Here is a 17,216-nt window from a genome sequence, read left to right on the forward strand (position 1 = left end):
AGTGTATGTTTAAGATCTGTGATGAGCGTGAAGCTGGCGGCAATGAAACACTGCGAGAACTTCACAGCTCCTATCAGCCAGATGCCTGCAGACCAACAGGGTAAAAGTGTGAGACCAGCAAGGGAGCAGCACAGCCCCAAACTCCAGGCACACTCACTGGCTGTAGGACATGAGCTGTATCACTGCAGGACTTACAGCACCTTAGCCTTAGTGAAGGACAGAAGCGACTGCCACCCTATGGTCAGCTACGTATTATTAACACTGCACACATATTCTGGCTGTCTAAATAAGTCCATGTGAAGTTTAGGTGTGAAGTCCCCACACAGTGATACTGCAGCTACAAAACTTGAAGTCTAAAATGACTTTGTAGCACTTGATCAACTCAGCTTACTCCATCCTGAAAACTTACTATAGAAGGAGCACTTCTATGCTCATTTAATTTTATGAGAGCCACTTTTCCTATTGATTCTGCAGAACTAAGAAAGAGAAGAAAGTACATATCCTACCCTCTATTATGAGACATGGTTACTATGTTCCAGGCAGTGAAACAAAGATGCTATAGAGATGACACAAAACAAGTGTCTGGGTCTTCATTGAGGTGTTAGAAATAACACAAATAACTAGTCTGACTGTGTCAGATTAATGCAGAAATTTGCAGGGAAAGAAAGAGAATAGAATCATGGAATGGTTTGGGTTGGAAGGGACCTTAAAGCTCATCCAGTTCCACCCCTGTCCCACAGGCAGGGACACCTTCCACTAGAGCAGGTTGCTCCAAACCCCGTCCAACCCGACCTTGAACACTCCCAGGGATGGAGCAGTCACAACTTCCTTGGGCAGCCTGTTCCAGCGTTGTAAATTATTAAGCAAATCCACTGGAGGGAAAAAGCAAATACAAACTCTAAACTGAGACTTTGGACATTAAAAGCAGAACACAGTATTATATATTAAAGTTCTCTATTTCTCATATTGTTCTAGCTTGTAATTTTTGGGGGCCAAAGTGAATGCGCTTGTACAGCACTAGCACAACATACATTTTAAATAGAGAAAAGATCTGCTAATCCATCCATCCCACCTAATATTAACCACCTTTCTGATTTTCAGGACCCCTCTCCAATGTCACCCAAGCTGTGGTACCTACTACAGTTGGTAGGGCTAAAAATCCCCAAACAAAAAGTCACACTTCAGCTCTTGCTTAGGAATTGGATGATTCCAAACTCTTAAGTTGAAAGCCACTTCATGTAAGGAAAGAAACACGCAGTGTTGACATCTGTAGCCAGGAAGGAGAAATAGCAGGAAGGAGAAGTGATGGATGCTATAGGAATGCTGGGGATGGACTCTTCATTAGGGACTGCAGTGATAGGACAAGGGGTAACGGGTTAAAACTTAAATGGGGGAAGTTTAGATTGGATATAAGGAAGAAGTTCTTTACTGTAAGGGTGGTGAGGCACTGGAATGGGTTGCCCAGGGAAACTGTGAATGCTCCATCCCTGGTGGTGTTCAAGGCCAGGTTGGACCCTTGGGTGCCATGGTTTAGTGTGAGGTGTCCCTGCCCATGGCAGGGGGGTTGGAACTGGATAATCTTAAGGTCCTTTCCAACCCTAACTATTCTATGATTCTAGCAGTAACTGACATTGAAGACTTATTCCACGTATAAAGGGATAACAAATATTTATTCTGAACCATACTTCATATTGCCACATTTCTCAGGAAAGACACTTGGAAGCAATCATGAACTTTCCTTATTATATATATTACATATATTTATATACATATTTCTGGTACTACGTGGGGCATTTTGTTTGATTAAGAGCAAACTTCTGTCAATTTAGGTGATTCCATGCCCTTAGACTCAAAGCTGCTTACCTAAAGCAAGGAAAGAAATATGAGAAGTACGAAGAAGAGGAAAGATGAGCAATCAGCACCCTCAATGTATCACATGAAGTGCTGCACCTTGATGAAGGTCCCCAAAGTAATCAAAGTTCATTATTAAAGAGGGCATTGATTGTTTTAAAGCTCTAAATGAACTGCACTGCAGCTCTTTGTGTCTTGTGGTACATCCGGCAGAGAGAATGAGGCCTCCCTAAATACTGTCACTGTTTGATTCCTATATACCAAGTTAAGATGGATGATTTGGTGACATCAACAGCATTGAGCATCAAAAGTAAAATTATCTCTCTTTGGTTAGCACAGAGATTTTACTGACTTTTTCTTATAGAATCATAGAATGGTTTAGGTTGGAAAGGACCTTATGATCATGCAGTTCCAACCCCCCTTGCCATGCACAGGGACACCTCACACTAAACCATGTGGGAGGTGCTCCAGTCCCCTGATCATCCTCGTGGCCTCCTCTGGACTTGTTCTTCTTAGCTTGTCAGCGCAGAGCTTGTGAAATACAGCATTCCTAATGATACCATCTATGGTTCAACGTAATAGGTTTAAGAAAAGTATTGGCTCCTAACTTCTTATGACAAGACAAACAAATTTCCTTAGATTTTTTGGAACCCATTTAGAAATTACAATGGCAGAATAATGCCTCAGAATTAAAAGTCATTTCAAATTTATGTACAGCTATTTTTCATACCACTTGGAATAAGCAGTGCCAGATTATCTCTCGAATGATTACAAGAATCAAGTGACTATTGCTGCAGTCAGTGACTTGCATTAGATTACACAAAATGCAAGTTAAATGGCGATGTCACTGAAATGATGTGCCCCTTTGCATTTAAACAATGCAAAGAGAGAACTCTTCTTAATACAGATATTGTCAGCCTAATACCCGAGTTGTCAGAGCACAGAACAGACTGAAACCAACCTACTAACAGGAGTTAACTCCATACTTTTTGATGTGAGCTCAAAACTGGTATTCCCCACAGTGAAATTGAGTGAAGGTAGTTCTCTTTTTTTGATAGCATGAATGACATGTCATGAGCTTAATGGAAATAGGCTTTAATCCCTGCATGCTCACAAAAGGTCTCATCTACAGACATTTCTGAAGCAGGGCATCAATAAGCTGTCTTCCTTTGACTTTTGCTAGTTACTGCTTACAAAGATACAGAGAGACACGAGTCAAAGGGGTTGGTACATTACCACCTTACACATGAAAACGTGTAACAATTAATGCTGTTCTTTGGTGATGTGAAAACTTTAGTGGTGCTCACAGCTTGGGTGACACTTCGTATGTAGAATTAGGATAAAATATATCCATTATAGAAATCAAACTGAAGCCATGACTTCTGTCACGCATGACTTTCATAGAGCAAGTCTTGTTCACTGCTTTATGTCATGTGCAATATAGACTCATAGAATGGTTTGGGTTGGAAAGGACATTAAGATCATCCAGTCCCAACCCCCTGCCATGGGCAGGGACACCTCACACTTGACCATGGCACCCAAGGCTCTGTCCAGCCTAGCTCTGAACACTGCCAGGGATGGGGCATTTATCACTTCTCTGGGCAAACTGTTCCAGCACCTCACCACCCCCACAGGAAAGAACTTCCTCCTTATATTCAAACTAAACATCCCCTGTTTAAGTTTAAACCCATTTACCAGATGGTTCAATTTACCAGAGTTTACAAGAATAATCTGGAATGAATGAACTCACCTACCAGAACACTACAACTACTGGGATCTCAGTCATCAAAATCAGGGCCAAAGCAGCACCTGAAGAACTGTCCTACTTTCTGCACCACGGTGACTTCACTGCAATATGACATTAACAAGTCAGGGTAGTGTTATGGGGAAGTGCTCTTTGAGAGACCATCCTTTCATACAACATAGAAAGCATGAGCTATGACTTTCATAGCACTGTTAAAACACGCTGCATACCTGAATTACCGTGATGTTTCAAGGTGAACATGGTAATTTTCTAAAGATCTTGTGAGCCCTTAAAAGCAGCTATGTTATTCCAGTCACACATGAACAGACATTTGACTGCAGAACATTTGTTAAAGGGAAAAAAATCCATGCCAGTTATTTTGAGATGAGTATTAAAAGCAATAGGATGAGCAGTAACTAGAGACAAGACCTATCTTTAGCAGCTAGTGCTCTGCTCACCTTAATTATAAATGAACACTGTTCTATTAAGATGCAGCTCTAAAACTCATGTGTTCCTTTTCTTACCGTTTTCCTGGAAAAAAACATGTATTTACACTTCAAAATGAATCCCATGATTGAGCTCTGAAAGCAGAAACTGCAAACCACTTATGACTGAACAGAACTGTCATCAAAAACATTACAGAAAGGTCACAAGGCCTAACTGCTGCAAGACAGCACTGTGCTCCAGAAGCACTACCAGAGAAAAGCTGGGGCTTTCCACACACACAAGCATAAAAGAATATGTGACCAAAGCGTTTTCAGTTCATTTTTAGTCAGAGAAGGGAAGTAAATGGAGAAGAAAAGTTCTTAATATGATTACCTGGCTATGCAATACTGACCTGTGAATGTTTGACAGGTCTATACACAAGTCCCACTCTTCACTGTGCACTACAGGACCCAGGAAAATACAAGGAAGATGGATAAGCTACTAAAGGTTTTCAACCTGAAGCAGAGTAAAATCGTCTGAAGCCCTGTCACAGACTCAGAAAGCCCAACAGCCCACCCAGCAGTCAGTCTTGCTCTCCCTAAACCCAAAAGCATCACTGCTAGTCTCAGTAAGGCATGACTAGGCTCCAGAACAGTAACACACATGTACCTCCAGTACTTTTTACAGTTGTAATATCCCAATACTAAAAAATGTTATCTACTACCCACACATCATCATAGCTACCATTCTGGAATAATGAAGAAATAACAATAAGTTATTACTCTAAGACAGCAAATTCCTTCTCTGGTCATAGAATCATAGGATGGTTTGGGTTGGAAAGGACCTTAAGATCATCCAGTTCCAACCCCCTGCCATGGGCAGGGACACCTCACACTAAACCATCTCACCCAAGGCTCTGGCCAACCTGGCCTTGAACACTGCCAGGGATGGAGCATTCACAGCTTCCCTGGACAACCCATTCCAGTGCCTCAGCACCCTTACAGTAAAGAACTTCTTCCTTATATCTAACCTGAACTTCCCCTGTTTCAGTTTGAACCCATCACCCCTTGTCCTACCACTACAGTCCCTGATGGTCAAGTATTTCAAGTTAAGTACCAATATGGGTAATGGCAGAGAATGATGGGTGTAGTGCCCAAAATATAGACTAAGTTTTGATGTGTTTTCTCCCCACACAGAAACAAAGTTCATTTTTAGCTTTTCCTTTAATATAAACCCTTCTTTGCAACACTGAAGTTACAGGACAAAAATAAACATTTTCAAAGAACAGGACATTCTGCTAACAGAAAAATAAAGGCTAAGTATAGAGAACGAATAAGGAAAAAGCAATATACAGTATTTTACAAGTTGATTTTCATAAATTCCTACCTCTTCTCTAAGTTTCTCCCTTAGATGACCCTTCGGATGAGGGGCATGCTCAAAATCGAGCAGTAAGAAGAGCGTGCTACATAACAAGCTTTGGTTTGATGCAGAGCAAACAGGATGATGATTTATGTGGTCAAAGACTCAGGCACACAAAAGGAAGCATATAAAAGTTGGTTCTGTTTTATCATTTATTCCAACAACAGGTTTTCAATTAAGAGGATTATGTCGTAAAACAACTGTTCTCATAGGGAAACAGTTTTTAAACCTGATTTGTAGCCAAAAGACGCCTCTAAATTGGCTTACTATAGATTTAAAGATTATCTATTTGTCTCATTACAGCAGTTCTGATTAAACCTTTTAAAGCATACAAATGCCAACAATACATAACCAAATTCCTTGTTCCTACTAAGTGAAATACCTCACCATTGCGTAACACACCAGTCCCTGATGAACAGACACACGAATTCTCCTTATGAAATATAAAGAAGTGATGAATAAAACATGGCAAAAAAAAACTTAAAGAGGAAACAAACCTATTTAAATTAGAACATGTTGTAATTTAATAGGAAACATGCATGCTAAGCATCCTGAAGAATTCAGTAGGCTACCTTATAATAGAGTAGAAAACATCAACCCACCCTCCCATAGTTAAAAACAGGGAGGGCAAAATAAAAGAGGTTGATTACTTAAGGCTTGCACTCTCCTCCTTCCTCTATACCCAACAAAATAGGCCTTGTTTGGTTTTTATGACGCACACGTAGAAGCAAAGCTTGTTCAATGGGCCTAAAATAGAATCATAGAATAGTCTGGGTTGGAAAAGACCTTAAACTAGTTTCAACCCCTGCCATGGGCAGGGAGACCTTCCACTAGACCAGGTTGCTCCAAGCCCCTGTGTCCAACCTGGCCTTGAACACTGCCAGGGATGGGGCAGCCACAGCTTCTCTGGGCACCCTGTGCCAGCGCCTCAGCACCCTCACAAGGAAGATTTTTTTCCTAAGATCTCAATCTATTCTCTTGCAGTTTAAAGCCATTGCCTCTTGTCCTGCCACTATGTGCACTCGTAAATAGCCCCTCTCCAGATTTCCTGTGGGTCCGCTTCAGGTTACGGAAGGCTGCTATCAGGTCTCCCCAGACCTTTCTCCGGGTTGACCCAGCCCAGCTCTCTCAGCCTGACTCCAGAGCAGAGCTGCTCCAGGCCCCACAGCATCTCCGTGGCCTCCTCTGGACTCGCTCCAACAGCTCCACATCCCCCCTGTATTGTTACCCCACAGCTGGACACAGGACTCAGAAGGGGGGGGTCTCACAAAAGTGGAGTAGGGAGGGAGAGTAGGGAGGGAGAATCCTCTCCCTTGACCTGCTGGCCACCTGCTGGTCCTTTTGATACAGCCCAGCACATGGCTGGTTTCTGGGCGGCAAGTGCACACTACCAGGTCATATTGAGCCTTTTGTCCATTGACACCCCCAAGTCCTTCTCCCCAAGGCTGCTCTCAATCTCCAACCAATGTGTATTTGTGCCTGGGATTGCCCCAACCCGGGTGTAGGACCTTGCACTTTGTTTTGTTGAACTTCATGATGCTGGCAATGGCCCACCTCTCAAGTGTGTCAAGGTCCCTCTGGATCCCATCCCTTCCCTCCAGTGTGTTGACCGCACCACACAGCCTGGTGTCAGCAGCAAACCTGCTGAGGGTGCACTCGATCCCACTGTCTATGCTGCTGACAAAGATATTGACCAGTGCTGCTCCCAACACCAACACCTAAATTTAAACTCTCCAATCCTGTCAGTGGATAAAAGAGACTGGAAAATGTCTCTTTCAGGGTCTCTTTCTGGTCCTGCATACAGAGGAGGAAGGCAGGTAGAACTCCAGTGTCACTTTCAGCCTGTGCCTCCAGAATAGCTAGGTTTTAGTCGTTGGTTTGCTTTGGGGAAAAAGGGAAAGGCAAGAGAAACAAGCACATGTAAGCTCTGAAGGCAAAGGCTTGTCCTCAGTGACATCTATGTGCCAGAATTTTCTCCTCCTGTCAGATAATAGTTCCTTATTAATTCCTTAACGATAAACACTCACCCACAGCAGATCACAGCATAATGCATGCTATGAATATCGAATGACTAATGCTTGGCCCCCTGCACGCAACACACTTCTGAAATCTGGCTCTGATGAAGCCACGGAAATTCTTAGTTTAAGGATCACTAGCATAAGCAAAGGCAACAGTGGCCTGCGTTTGTTTTGCTCTCTTTCTAATCTGTCTTCTGTATTATATACATACCTCTTCTTATGCTGAATATTAAATATTAGACCCTGTGGTACCCATGAACTCAAATTTAAAAGGGACTTTAAGACACTGATGAGAAATGGCATCCTTTAGTTGAACTGTACACTGTTAAATAACCCCACTGTGAGCTACTGTTAGCTTTCTGCTTCTCCCAACATGCATGGTTGACACTATAAAACCCAATAATGGCTTTATGTGCGTGTCTTTTCACTACCACTCTGTCTGTAAGGTGTGCACCATATATTGCTACTTAAACAGTATCACACAGGAACCTGATTTCATAGGTTTTGTTTTAAGAGAATATTTTTGATAGGCTGTATTTTTGTTGTATCTCTTCACTAGGTTATACTGCTCAATAGATTAATACACAGGCCTTGAGCAACCTGGTCTAGTGTGAGGCATCCCTGCTCATGGCAGGGGGTTGGAACTAGACGATCTTAAAGTCCTTTCCAACCCAAACCAGTCTGTGATTCTGTTCCAATAGTGGGACTTGATCCATGACAATTTATAGATCTGTTTGGGATAGATACCAGTGCAATCTTTCTCCTAACTGGAGATCAAAGACAAAACATGGACACACTCAAACAGCAAAACAATGTGCTGGTAGGTATACCCCTTATTAATCTAAGATAGCTCTTAAGTGCTTAGCAATTTGTCTGACAGGCCATATGTTACACAATTCCATGAAGAAGCAGAGATGTTGCTGTAAATAAGAGAAAAAATAAATCAATCCTGGTTTTGAGGGAGTGATGACCAAGAACTGCATTAGCCTTTCGTTGAGTCCAGGTAAGGAATAACTGCAGAAGGCTGTTTGACAAGAATACTGCCAACCACCTTAGTTTAGGATTTAACAGGACAATACCCTCTTCCCACTGCCAGAATAATACAGATCTATAGAACAGTAGCTGCAGAAAGACTAGGAATTATTGGAAGAGTGTCCCTTCTCCCTGAAACTGCTGCACTGAAGAAGCATCGATCTTTTCCTCAAGGGAAACTCTGAACTGTCCTAGTTTCAGTCACTAGTAGCCGTAACACAGGACAGATTGAAAGCTCTGAGGACAGTCAGAGCACAACACAAACTCACATGAACCAGGCAACCAACCTTAAAAGGAAAAACCACATCAATAAAGTAGACAGATCAGGGGTAGTTAAGTGCCTGGCACTCCATGGCTCAGCATGCAGTGCTCATTTTAATCTGAGCACATGGCATTACATGCTGCTTTGAGACAATCTCAACATGACTCATTACAGGCTGAGGCTACACTTCACCTTTTTACAAGTTCACAGATTTAAGCCAAGTGACTACAGCCTTCAAGGTCTTGGCAAGTAATGTTAATTATGCACTACCAGATCTCCCATATGTGGGGACCACATGTCCTTTCTCTTCCAAACATGCTTTAACTCACTAATCCAGTCTGCACAGCTTTACAAGGAAGTTGTTTGTGCAACTCTATCTTCCTGGAGATGCAACTGGAGAATTAATGCTTTGGGTAATCCCCAAAAAGCTCTTAACCATATGCAATTGTTGGGCCTTTTTAAAAACTATGACTATTCAGGGTCACTTAAGAATTTTTAGCAGCTACGTGCAAGAAACTGCCACTGGCAAATGCAGCTTCCTAAAATGAGATGAAGACAAAGGCAGTAGCAACTGTCTCCTTTTCTTTATATTCCTATCACAGAAAAAAGCACCACAAACACTGCAGAAGAATAATAATACCTCTAATAACTGAAGGTATCAGGTCCTGAAAAATTTAGTTAGGAGAACCTCTTCCCTTCCACTCTAACCCTTGATGATCCTCCTACTACAGGAGCGCGTAGTTATGCTGAAGTAACTGAAGGGTGCAAATAACATAGCATGAAGAATCATTTGCACTATAAAGGCAGATATAAATGGCGAATGTCACATTATATTTAGTTTAATACTGTACTGCTTTTTCTTCATATATTAATAGTTTTGCATCAGTAAACTCCCACTGAACTGCCCTACAATTCTAAATTCCCTTCCATTGTGCTATTCCCACTTCCATAGTTACTCCCGCAGCTGAGGCCATGACTGACTTCTCCATTCTCAGCCAGCCTGTGGCCTTCTGATCCTGGGAAAAGACAGAGTGAATACAGAACACTAAATATTGCAGGCATGCCATTCTTAACAGAGCACAGTGCAAAGCGAGACTGCTGACTGTTGTGAGAAGTTGTTAGGTACACTGTTATGCTGTAAAAAAGCAAAGTACATAAGCTTGAAAGACTCTGCATTATGCAAAGACATCACCTAATGCTAGTACAAAAAGAAGCTGCAGACCAAATTCACCCATTAACGTTTAACAAATGCAACAGAGATATACTTAAGACAGCTCAGTTTGCTGGTTACAGAAACCTTTAACGTGCATGATTTCATAGCAAGCAGTATCACAGTATCACAGTATGTTAAGAGATTGGAAGGGACCTCGAAAGATCATCTAGTCCAATCCCCCTGCCGGAGCAGGAACACCTAGATAATGTTACACAGGAATGCGTCCAGGCGGGTTTTGAATGTCTCCAGGGAAGGAGACTCCACAACCTCCCTGGGCAGCCTGTTCCAGGGTTCCGTCACCCTCACTGAGAAGAAGTTTCTTCTCAAGTTTAAGTGGAACCTCTTGTGTTCCAGTTTGTACCCATTACCCCTTGTCCTATCATTGTTTGCCACTGAGTAGAGCCTGGCTCCGTCCTCGTGACACTCCCCCTTTATATATTTATAGACACTGATAAGGTCACCCCTCAGTCTCCTCTTCTCCAAACTATAGAGACCCAGCTCCCTCAGTCTTTCCTCATAAGGGAGATGCTCCACTCCCTTAATCATCTTCGTTGCCCTGCGCTGGACTCTCTCCAGCAGCTCCCTGTCCTTCTTGAATTGAGGGGCCCAGAACTGGACACAATACTCCAGATGCGGTCTCACCAGGGCAGAGTAGAGGGGAAGGAGGACCTCTCTCGACCTACTAACCACCGCCCTTCTAATACACCCCAGGATGCCATTGGCCTTCTTAGCCACAAGGGCACAGTGTTGGCTCATGGTCATCCTGTCGTCCACTAGGACCCCCAGGTCCCTCTCCCCTACACTGCTCTCTAACAGGTCGTTCCCCAACCTATACTGGAACCTGGGGTTGTTCCTGCCCAGATGCAGGACTCTACACTTTCCCTTGTTATATTTCATCAAGTTACTCCCTGCCCAACTCTCCAGCCTATCCAGGTCTCGCTGGATGGCAGCACAGCCTTCTGGCGTATCAGCCACTCCTCCCAGCTTAGTGTCATCAGCAAACTTGCTGATAGTACACTCAATTCCCTCATCTAAATCATTGATGAATATATTAAATAATACCGGTCCCAGTACTGACCCTTGAGGCACTCCACTAGTTACAGGCCTCCAACTAGACTCAGCCCCATAGACTACAACTCTCTGGCTTCTCTCCTTCAGCCAGTTCGCAGTCCACCTCACTACCTGATCATCCAGTCCACACTTCCTCATTTTAGCCGTGAGGATGCTGTGGGAGACTGTGTCAAATGCTTTGCTGAAGTCAAGGTAGACCACATCCACCGCTCTGCTTGGAAACAACGTGTGAGTGGTGGGTACAGAGTCTTTGGATACTGGCATAGCTAAAAATGCCACCTTTAATACGGTACCATGTAAAAATCAGGTATCATGACTTTTAAACTTAAGAATCTCAACCTACACATCTCTGCATAGTTTTGAGAATCAAAACACATGGAGCTTGGGAAGGAGAGACAGGTTTCAAAGTGAGCGTGGCATGGCACTATCAGTTCGAAGTCCTTCACTTTCAACTTCCTTCAGCCACTCAAGTCATACTAAGCAAAGACTTTTCAGGGAAAGATCCGACCTATACAGCAGGCACTAACTCAGGTAGCAAAAAGTATTTTCAAATCATAGGTGGAACTTGCAGGGTGAACAACAGGCATGAGGGTGCATGGAGGACAGAAACAGGCAACTGAGTATCCAACTTCAAATGATAACACTGATTTTGGAACTGCTTCCGTTTAAGACAGAACCCACTTTATGCTATCAAGTGATAATGCAAACATTTGCCATGATGTGTTTCTGAGAGCTCTCAGATTCTGGCCTCCTTCTTCAGCTAAATTAAGATTAAATTCTGAGCTAAACTCAACACCCTTCGCCCCAAGAATTAAACATCCTCTCTTTCTACCTAATAACACTCTAAGTGATGAGCATTACCTGAAGCCACAAGATACAGCAGCTTGAGAAGGAGGAAACTATAACGGTATTATGATAAATATGTCTAAAAGGCCCTCATGCTATAGCAAATGTAAATAAAGTGTAGCAGCCCCTTGCTGGGACTATCAAGACAGTCATAGCTTGTAGGGGATCAATGAGTAAGTGAAAGGTGCATTTGGAAACACGAAGTATTGCACAGCTCTATGTTTTAACACACTATTGTAAAGGAAACGTGATGCTTTTGCTTATTGTTTGTGTATATGAAATCACTATAGGGAACTCGAAGTGACTGCAGCTCTCAGAGGCTTAAACTGTGATGCAGATTTAAGCAAGTTATTTAATCTGTCCATAAGCTTACTATTAAGAGTTGCAAGCGGAGTTTCTCTTTTCAGGTCAATCTCTCCTCTACAGGTCAACCTGCTTAAAGGTCTAAGCTTATTAACTTTGTAAGAACTTAAGTGCTGGGGACAAAGGAAAAATCCACACACTTAAAAGATTAAATACCTTTTCCCCACGTTTTATTTTAAGAGGGAGATGAAATAGAACTTCTTTTCACATGGTATAGGGTATTTGTACCACAAGAGGGCACTAAGCCCATACTTAAAGCAGATGATTAAGCTACTGCTGTTACAGAGTCCTATATTCAGAAGTATGCATTGCTTTCTCACCCATACATACTATATAAAAGCATCTGGATATCTTAATGGCATGCTCATACATTCATAATGTACTTACACTGCCTCTACTTCCAACAAAAGACAGTGAGACTAAAGAAACTTGAAGCTTGAAACAAGTTGTGCTTCATGTTTGAAATACCATCAGTTTATTACTACTAAAGTTTAAGACTGAATTTTGATCTTCTCTAAAAAAATCTGCAGTGCATGAGCTCATAATGAATTGGAACTGTCAGTCAGAGGCAAATGCTTACTGTCAGACAAAAGTGTTTTGAGTACACATGACTTCTACTTGTCCAAGCAGCAATTATCCTTATACACGTAAGGAAAAGTCCTACACAACAGCTGTTAATAGATGCTTCAAAGGACAGCTGACCATCACACTAGAAACGTGTTTCAGGTACATTATAACCATTTTAATAAGGCTTGACAACATCTGAATGGTCACATCAGCCAATAACGGGCCACAGGATCAATCCCTTAGGCTTTAGCTGGATATTCTTCTACAGACCTTACCACATGCTAAAAGCTCCTTGCAGATTTTTAAGCCATAAAGGTGTGTGGAACAAACCCTGGAAATGCACCATTTCACTATCAATCAAAAATAATGATGGTTTTCTCTATTAGCTTAATGAGCAGCACAAAGCCAAAGTATCTCATTCCTCCAGAGAGTTAACCCTGTTTTTCACATTTAAGTTCTTACACTTGTTATGCAACTCTCTTGGTCCCGTTATTTGTGTGCCAGATATGTGGCTGCTCAAGTTATATGTCAAGCAAAATGAAGTTTCTGCTACTTAACATGCTTCAGGAACTGCCTTGCCAGTAACAGAACAGTTGATCACTCAGTAGCAACACCCTTAACACTGTCAATAAAAAAGCATTGGTCTGATGTTTTTAATTCCTCTTCTCATATGCATGAAGTGAACTGGGTTTGAAAAACAAGTTTATCTCTAGAACAGAGGTAAGTTAGAGAAGAGAAAAATGTACCAGGCAGCAATACAGACAAGAGCACATAAGCAAGTAACCAAGTCCTGTGCTAACAGCAAATGTCCCAACATGCTGGAGTAAATTCCTACTTCACCTATACAACAAGCACATAGTGTCATCAAAAATCAGACTATACATTCAGACTTTTGATCCCATATGCCATCAAATACAAGCATATAACTCCCACTGACCATTTGCTGGATTCTGCCAGCAGCTCATGGTAGCAGAGCAGGTAACCCCATCTCTTAGTAGTAGGTTCAGTTCTTGGGAAAAGATGCTTTAGACAGGCAAAGCAAAACCACAGCTATCATGTGGGCCTACAACCCAGAGCACAAGCAGCCCTACTGCTGTTACTTTCAGATACAGTGATTGAGCACTTATCCATGTATTTACAAATGTGCTGCTTTAGCTCTATACTTGAAGCCCCATCCAGAAAGGTGTGTGAAAGAAGTGTTCAGTTTGCATCTCGTCATCAAAACATGCCTCCCAGTCTGTCATGGAGCCAAACAAGAGCAGATTATGTAGGCTATATGATATTAATGTTTTAATAAATGCTGTAAGTGCAATAAGTAATATGAAATATTAGCATCTGAATACAGTTTGCATTTTTAAGGTTCTGTTGTGGTTGAATAATTGTATGTAAGGAAAATTCAAACTTACAATCTCCTTTCAACTGTTTTCTTTGGACTGAAGGATTAACAGGAGACCTCCAATATTTCAGGATACTTGTAAACGTGAAGTGTGATTTCTGGGTATGTATTCTTGTAATAATTCTGGTTTTGGAGACTTAACCTCCCTTACACATAGCCTGTGAATGTTCCTCTCGAGTCAGCTGAAGTTTACAGTGGGAAAAAAGTTATTTCCCCAAACCTTATAAAAATAAGACAGGCAAATCCACACGTCCATTTTTGAGATGAGTTTTGACTTAAACCACAAATCATCATCAAGGTTGAATTAACAAATGTGTTTATTTTACACTCTGCATAAGAATGGACAAAGAACATTTACGCTACTTGTCAGGTTCATACTTTCAGGTTTCTTGCACTCAGACAAAAGACGACCTAAAGGATATTATAAATAGAAATGAGAAAGAAAGAAAGATTAAGACAGGAAAAGTCCCAGAAAAAGGCAAAAATAGAGAATAAAATACTTAAACACTGGAATACTGAAATTCAATGAGAAGAATTAACACGCTAAGGCATATTCAGCTCTCTCTTGATTTAGCAGCCTCACAAGTTCCTTAACTATCAAAACCAATTCCAATGTACCAGATGAACACACTCATGCTCACTTTGTTAACCTGTGGCCAAGTGAGCAAGAAAGGAAAGAAGGACTTTTGATACAGGTTCTTCCTCAAACTTCCTAAAGTATACATTATATATATATATATATACACACACACAGTATACAGTATATATATATATATATATATATACAGTAATAGTTGACCTCAGAATGAATACCCTGGATCAGGAATCAGTGCAAACAGCAGCCAAGACTTAGCCAAACTAGAGCAGTGTATTTTTAAGTAATATGGCAAGTTTAAGGAAGAAAAGCATACAGAAGAAAAGAAAGATGTAAAAGATCATTCTGGGGTTCAAACAGAGCCATTGCTCATTGCCGTCTCAGTCCTGTCAATATAATTTTAAGTTACTTTCTGCTTAACTTCAAAATAGAGTGGCTGTCATTAAGGTTTGATTGGATCAACTTTAACCTTGCAAGTTACAGCCATATTTAAAAGAAGATCTTAATAAAAAGCAAACAAACACTGAATTTTATTTCCAGAACAGTGGAAGTGTCTCGTGATGAAAGGTGCAGGTTTCACTACTGCTTACAGTATGGCAGGAGTTCTAGAAGAAGGGCAATGCAACATTAAAGAGATTCAATGAAAGGTACCAGTGTGTTACCATGATACAAGTCAGTAACAGACCCATCAGCTGGCCCATAGTATACCACTTGACGTGTTGCAGTTAGCCAAACAGCATTAATTTCTCTGCACAACTGATGTGCTGTGAATCACAGCAAAAATAGATAAGACCATAAAAGACAGCATTATTCTAATGGCAGAGTCCTGGAATTTCACCTACAATGGCATCATCCATATTGTACCAGGAGATACAATGGCCTCTCACCTGTTTAGAAAGTTTAATTCTAGATGCTAAATCAGACATTTCCCCATGTCTTTCCACTGGAGAGGGAATTAAAAACCAGTAATTCAGAGGAAGTTCTAGCACTACTGAAAATCAAGAGCATTTCTCCCATATAAGGTTTGAATTTACAAACAAGATTATACGGAGAGATACCTTAGTAACAATTTTAGAGAAGGGATCGTCAAGTACATTCATAAGGTCCTTCAAGACTGCTCATGAGCAGCGTTTTAGCCATATGCATGTACAGACCAAGTACTTGAAATATTCAGTGGGACTGACTGAAACAAAAGAATCCATCTCCAAAACATAGTACTGATAGGTTTTTTTTTAACAAAAGTAGCCAGTAAGGACAATAAAGCGTTCTATCTCAAATATTTGGAAGGTTAAGAGCAGTGACCACATACCCCATATAAACAAAATTACATTGGCAGAACACAGCCTGTTCTGTAAAGACTGAACACTAGAAAATGACATCCAAAGTACTGAACACACTGAAAGGATATGAATTAAAACAAAACTGCTATTTACCACATTCTTCAGCTTTAAGAAATCACATCTGTCTGGCTGTAAAGTTTGAAGGGATGTACAAAGGGTCTGTTGAGTAGCCTAGCAGCAGCAGCTGTGCACTTCCATAAATACCATAAATGAATCCAGCATTACCCATTTACCAGTAAGAGATATTGGTGAGGCTGTTAAGGTATTACTGACACACTCAGGAAGTTATTTGCACTCAGTGGTAGCCCTCTAAATATTTAAGAGGTTATTCCCAAACACTTCTTAGTGGACTGTAACTTTTCCATTAAAAGCAGTGCCTCAACCTTGGCCCTTACAGGGAGAAAGCACTATAAAGGGAGGACCCTTGGAAAAAAAAAGTCATCATGAATCTCAGGTGCAACACCCAAGGCAAACAGACACTATTTCACTTGTGGTCCATCTTTCAGCAGTTGCTTACCACTGCACATAGAAGAGGTGATGTTGTACAGAAAGGGATAGAACTGCAGACAGCGGATCATCTTCAGGCTGCTTTCACACTCCAAGCATTTGGTCGTCAAATCCAACGCATGTCTGAAGGCCTGAAGGGCTCCACTGATGTTGTTCAGAGCCAGATATGCATTTCCTAGGCTCAAAAATGTCAGCGGCTGCGAAGAGAAAAGTAACATAGAATAGAATCATAGAATCATAGAACATACCCCAGCATAAGTACGTTCACTGTTTAAAATTGAAGCCAACTAGGAAAACCCCTGTCAATCCACACCCTCCCGAATTTGTCTGGATAGAATTTAGAAAACTTCTAAAACAGGGACTGCCTATTCTTAGAATGGAGAACTAACAGCTTGATGCATTGGTGCTAAACAAAAGCTGTTTTGACATAAGGTTGTGTTCAGGATTCCATCATCCTACAATGAAAAGCAGCTGTTAAATACACACAAGCTGAAATGAAGCATTAAATACTTACTTATAACCCATCACGAACACAGTGCTTATTGCACAGAGTAGCAAAGAATTAA

The 17,216-nt window shown here is 41.4% G+C and overlaps 1 protein-coding gene across 1 annotated transcript in view; it reads right to left on the reverse strand.

Annotated features, from left to right (window-relative positions):
- TTC17 (tetratricopeptide repeat domain 17) overlaps nt 1–17,216 on the reverse strand; it is a 61,902-nt gene that overhangs the window by 15,684 nt on the left and 29,002 nt on the right. The window contains exon 16 of the mRNA XM_057408711.1: nt 16,661–16,847. Within this exon, the coding sequence (XP_057264694.1) occupies nt 16,661–16,847 (187 nt within the window). The remainder of the gene's footprint in view (nt 1–16,660; nt 16,848–17,216) is intronic.

The sequence above is a fragment of the Pezoporus wallicus genome, unplaced genomic scaffold (assembly GCF_028554395.1).
Source record: "Pezoporus wallicus isolate ANWC-B61680 ecotype Strahan unplaced genomic scaffold, APGP_CSIRO_Pwel_v1 contig_6382, whole genome shotgun sequence".
Lineage (NCBI taxonomy): Eukaryota > Metazoa > Chordata > Aves > Psittaciformes > Psittacidae > Pezoporus > Pezoporus wallicus.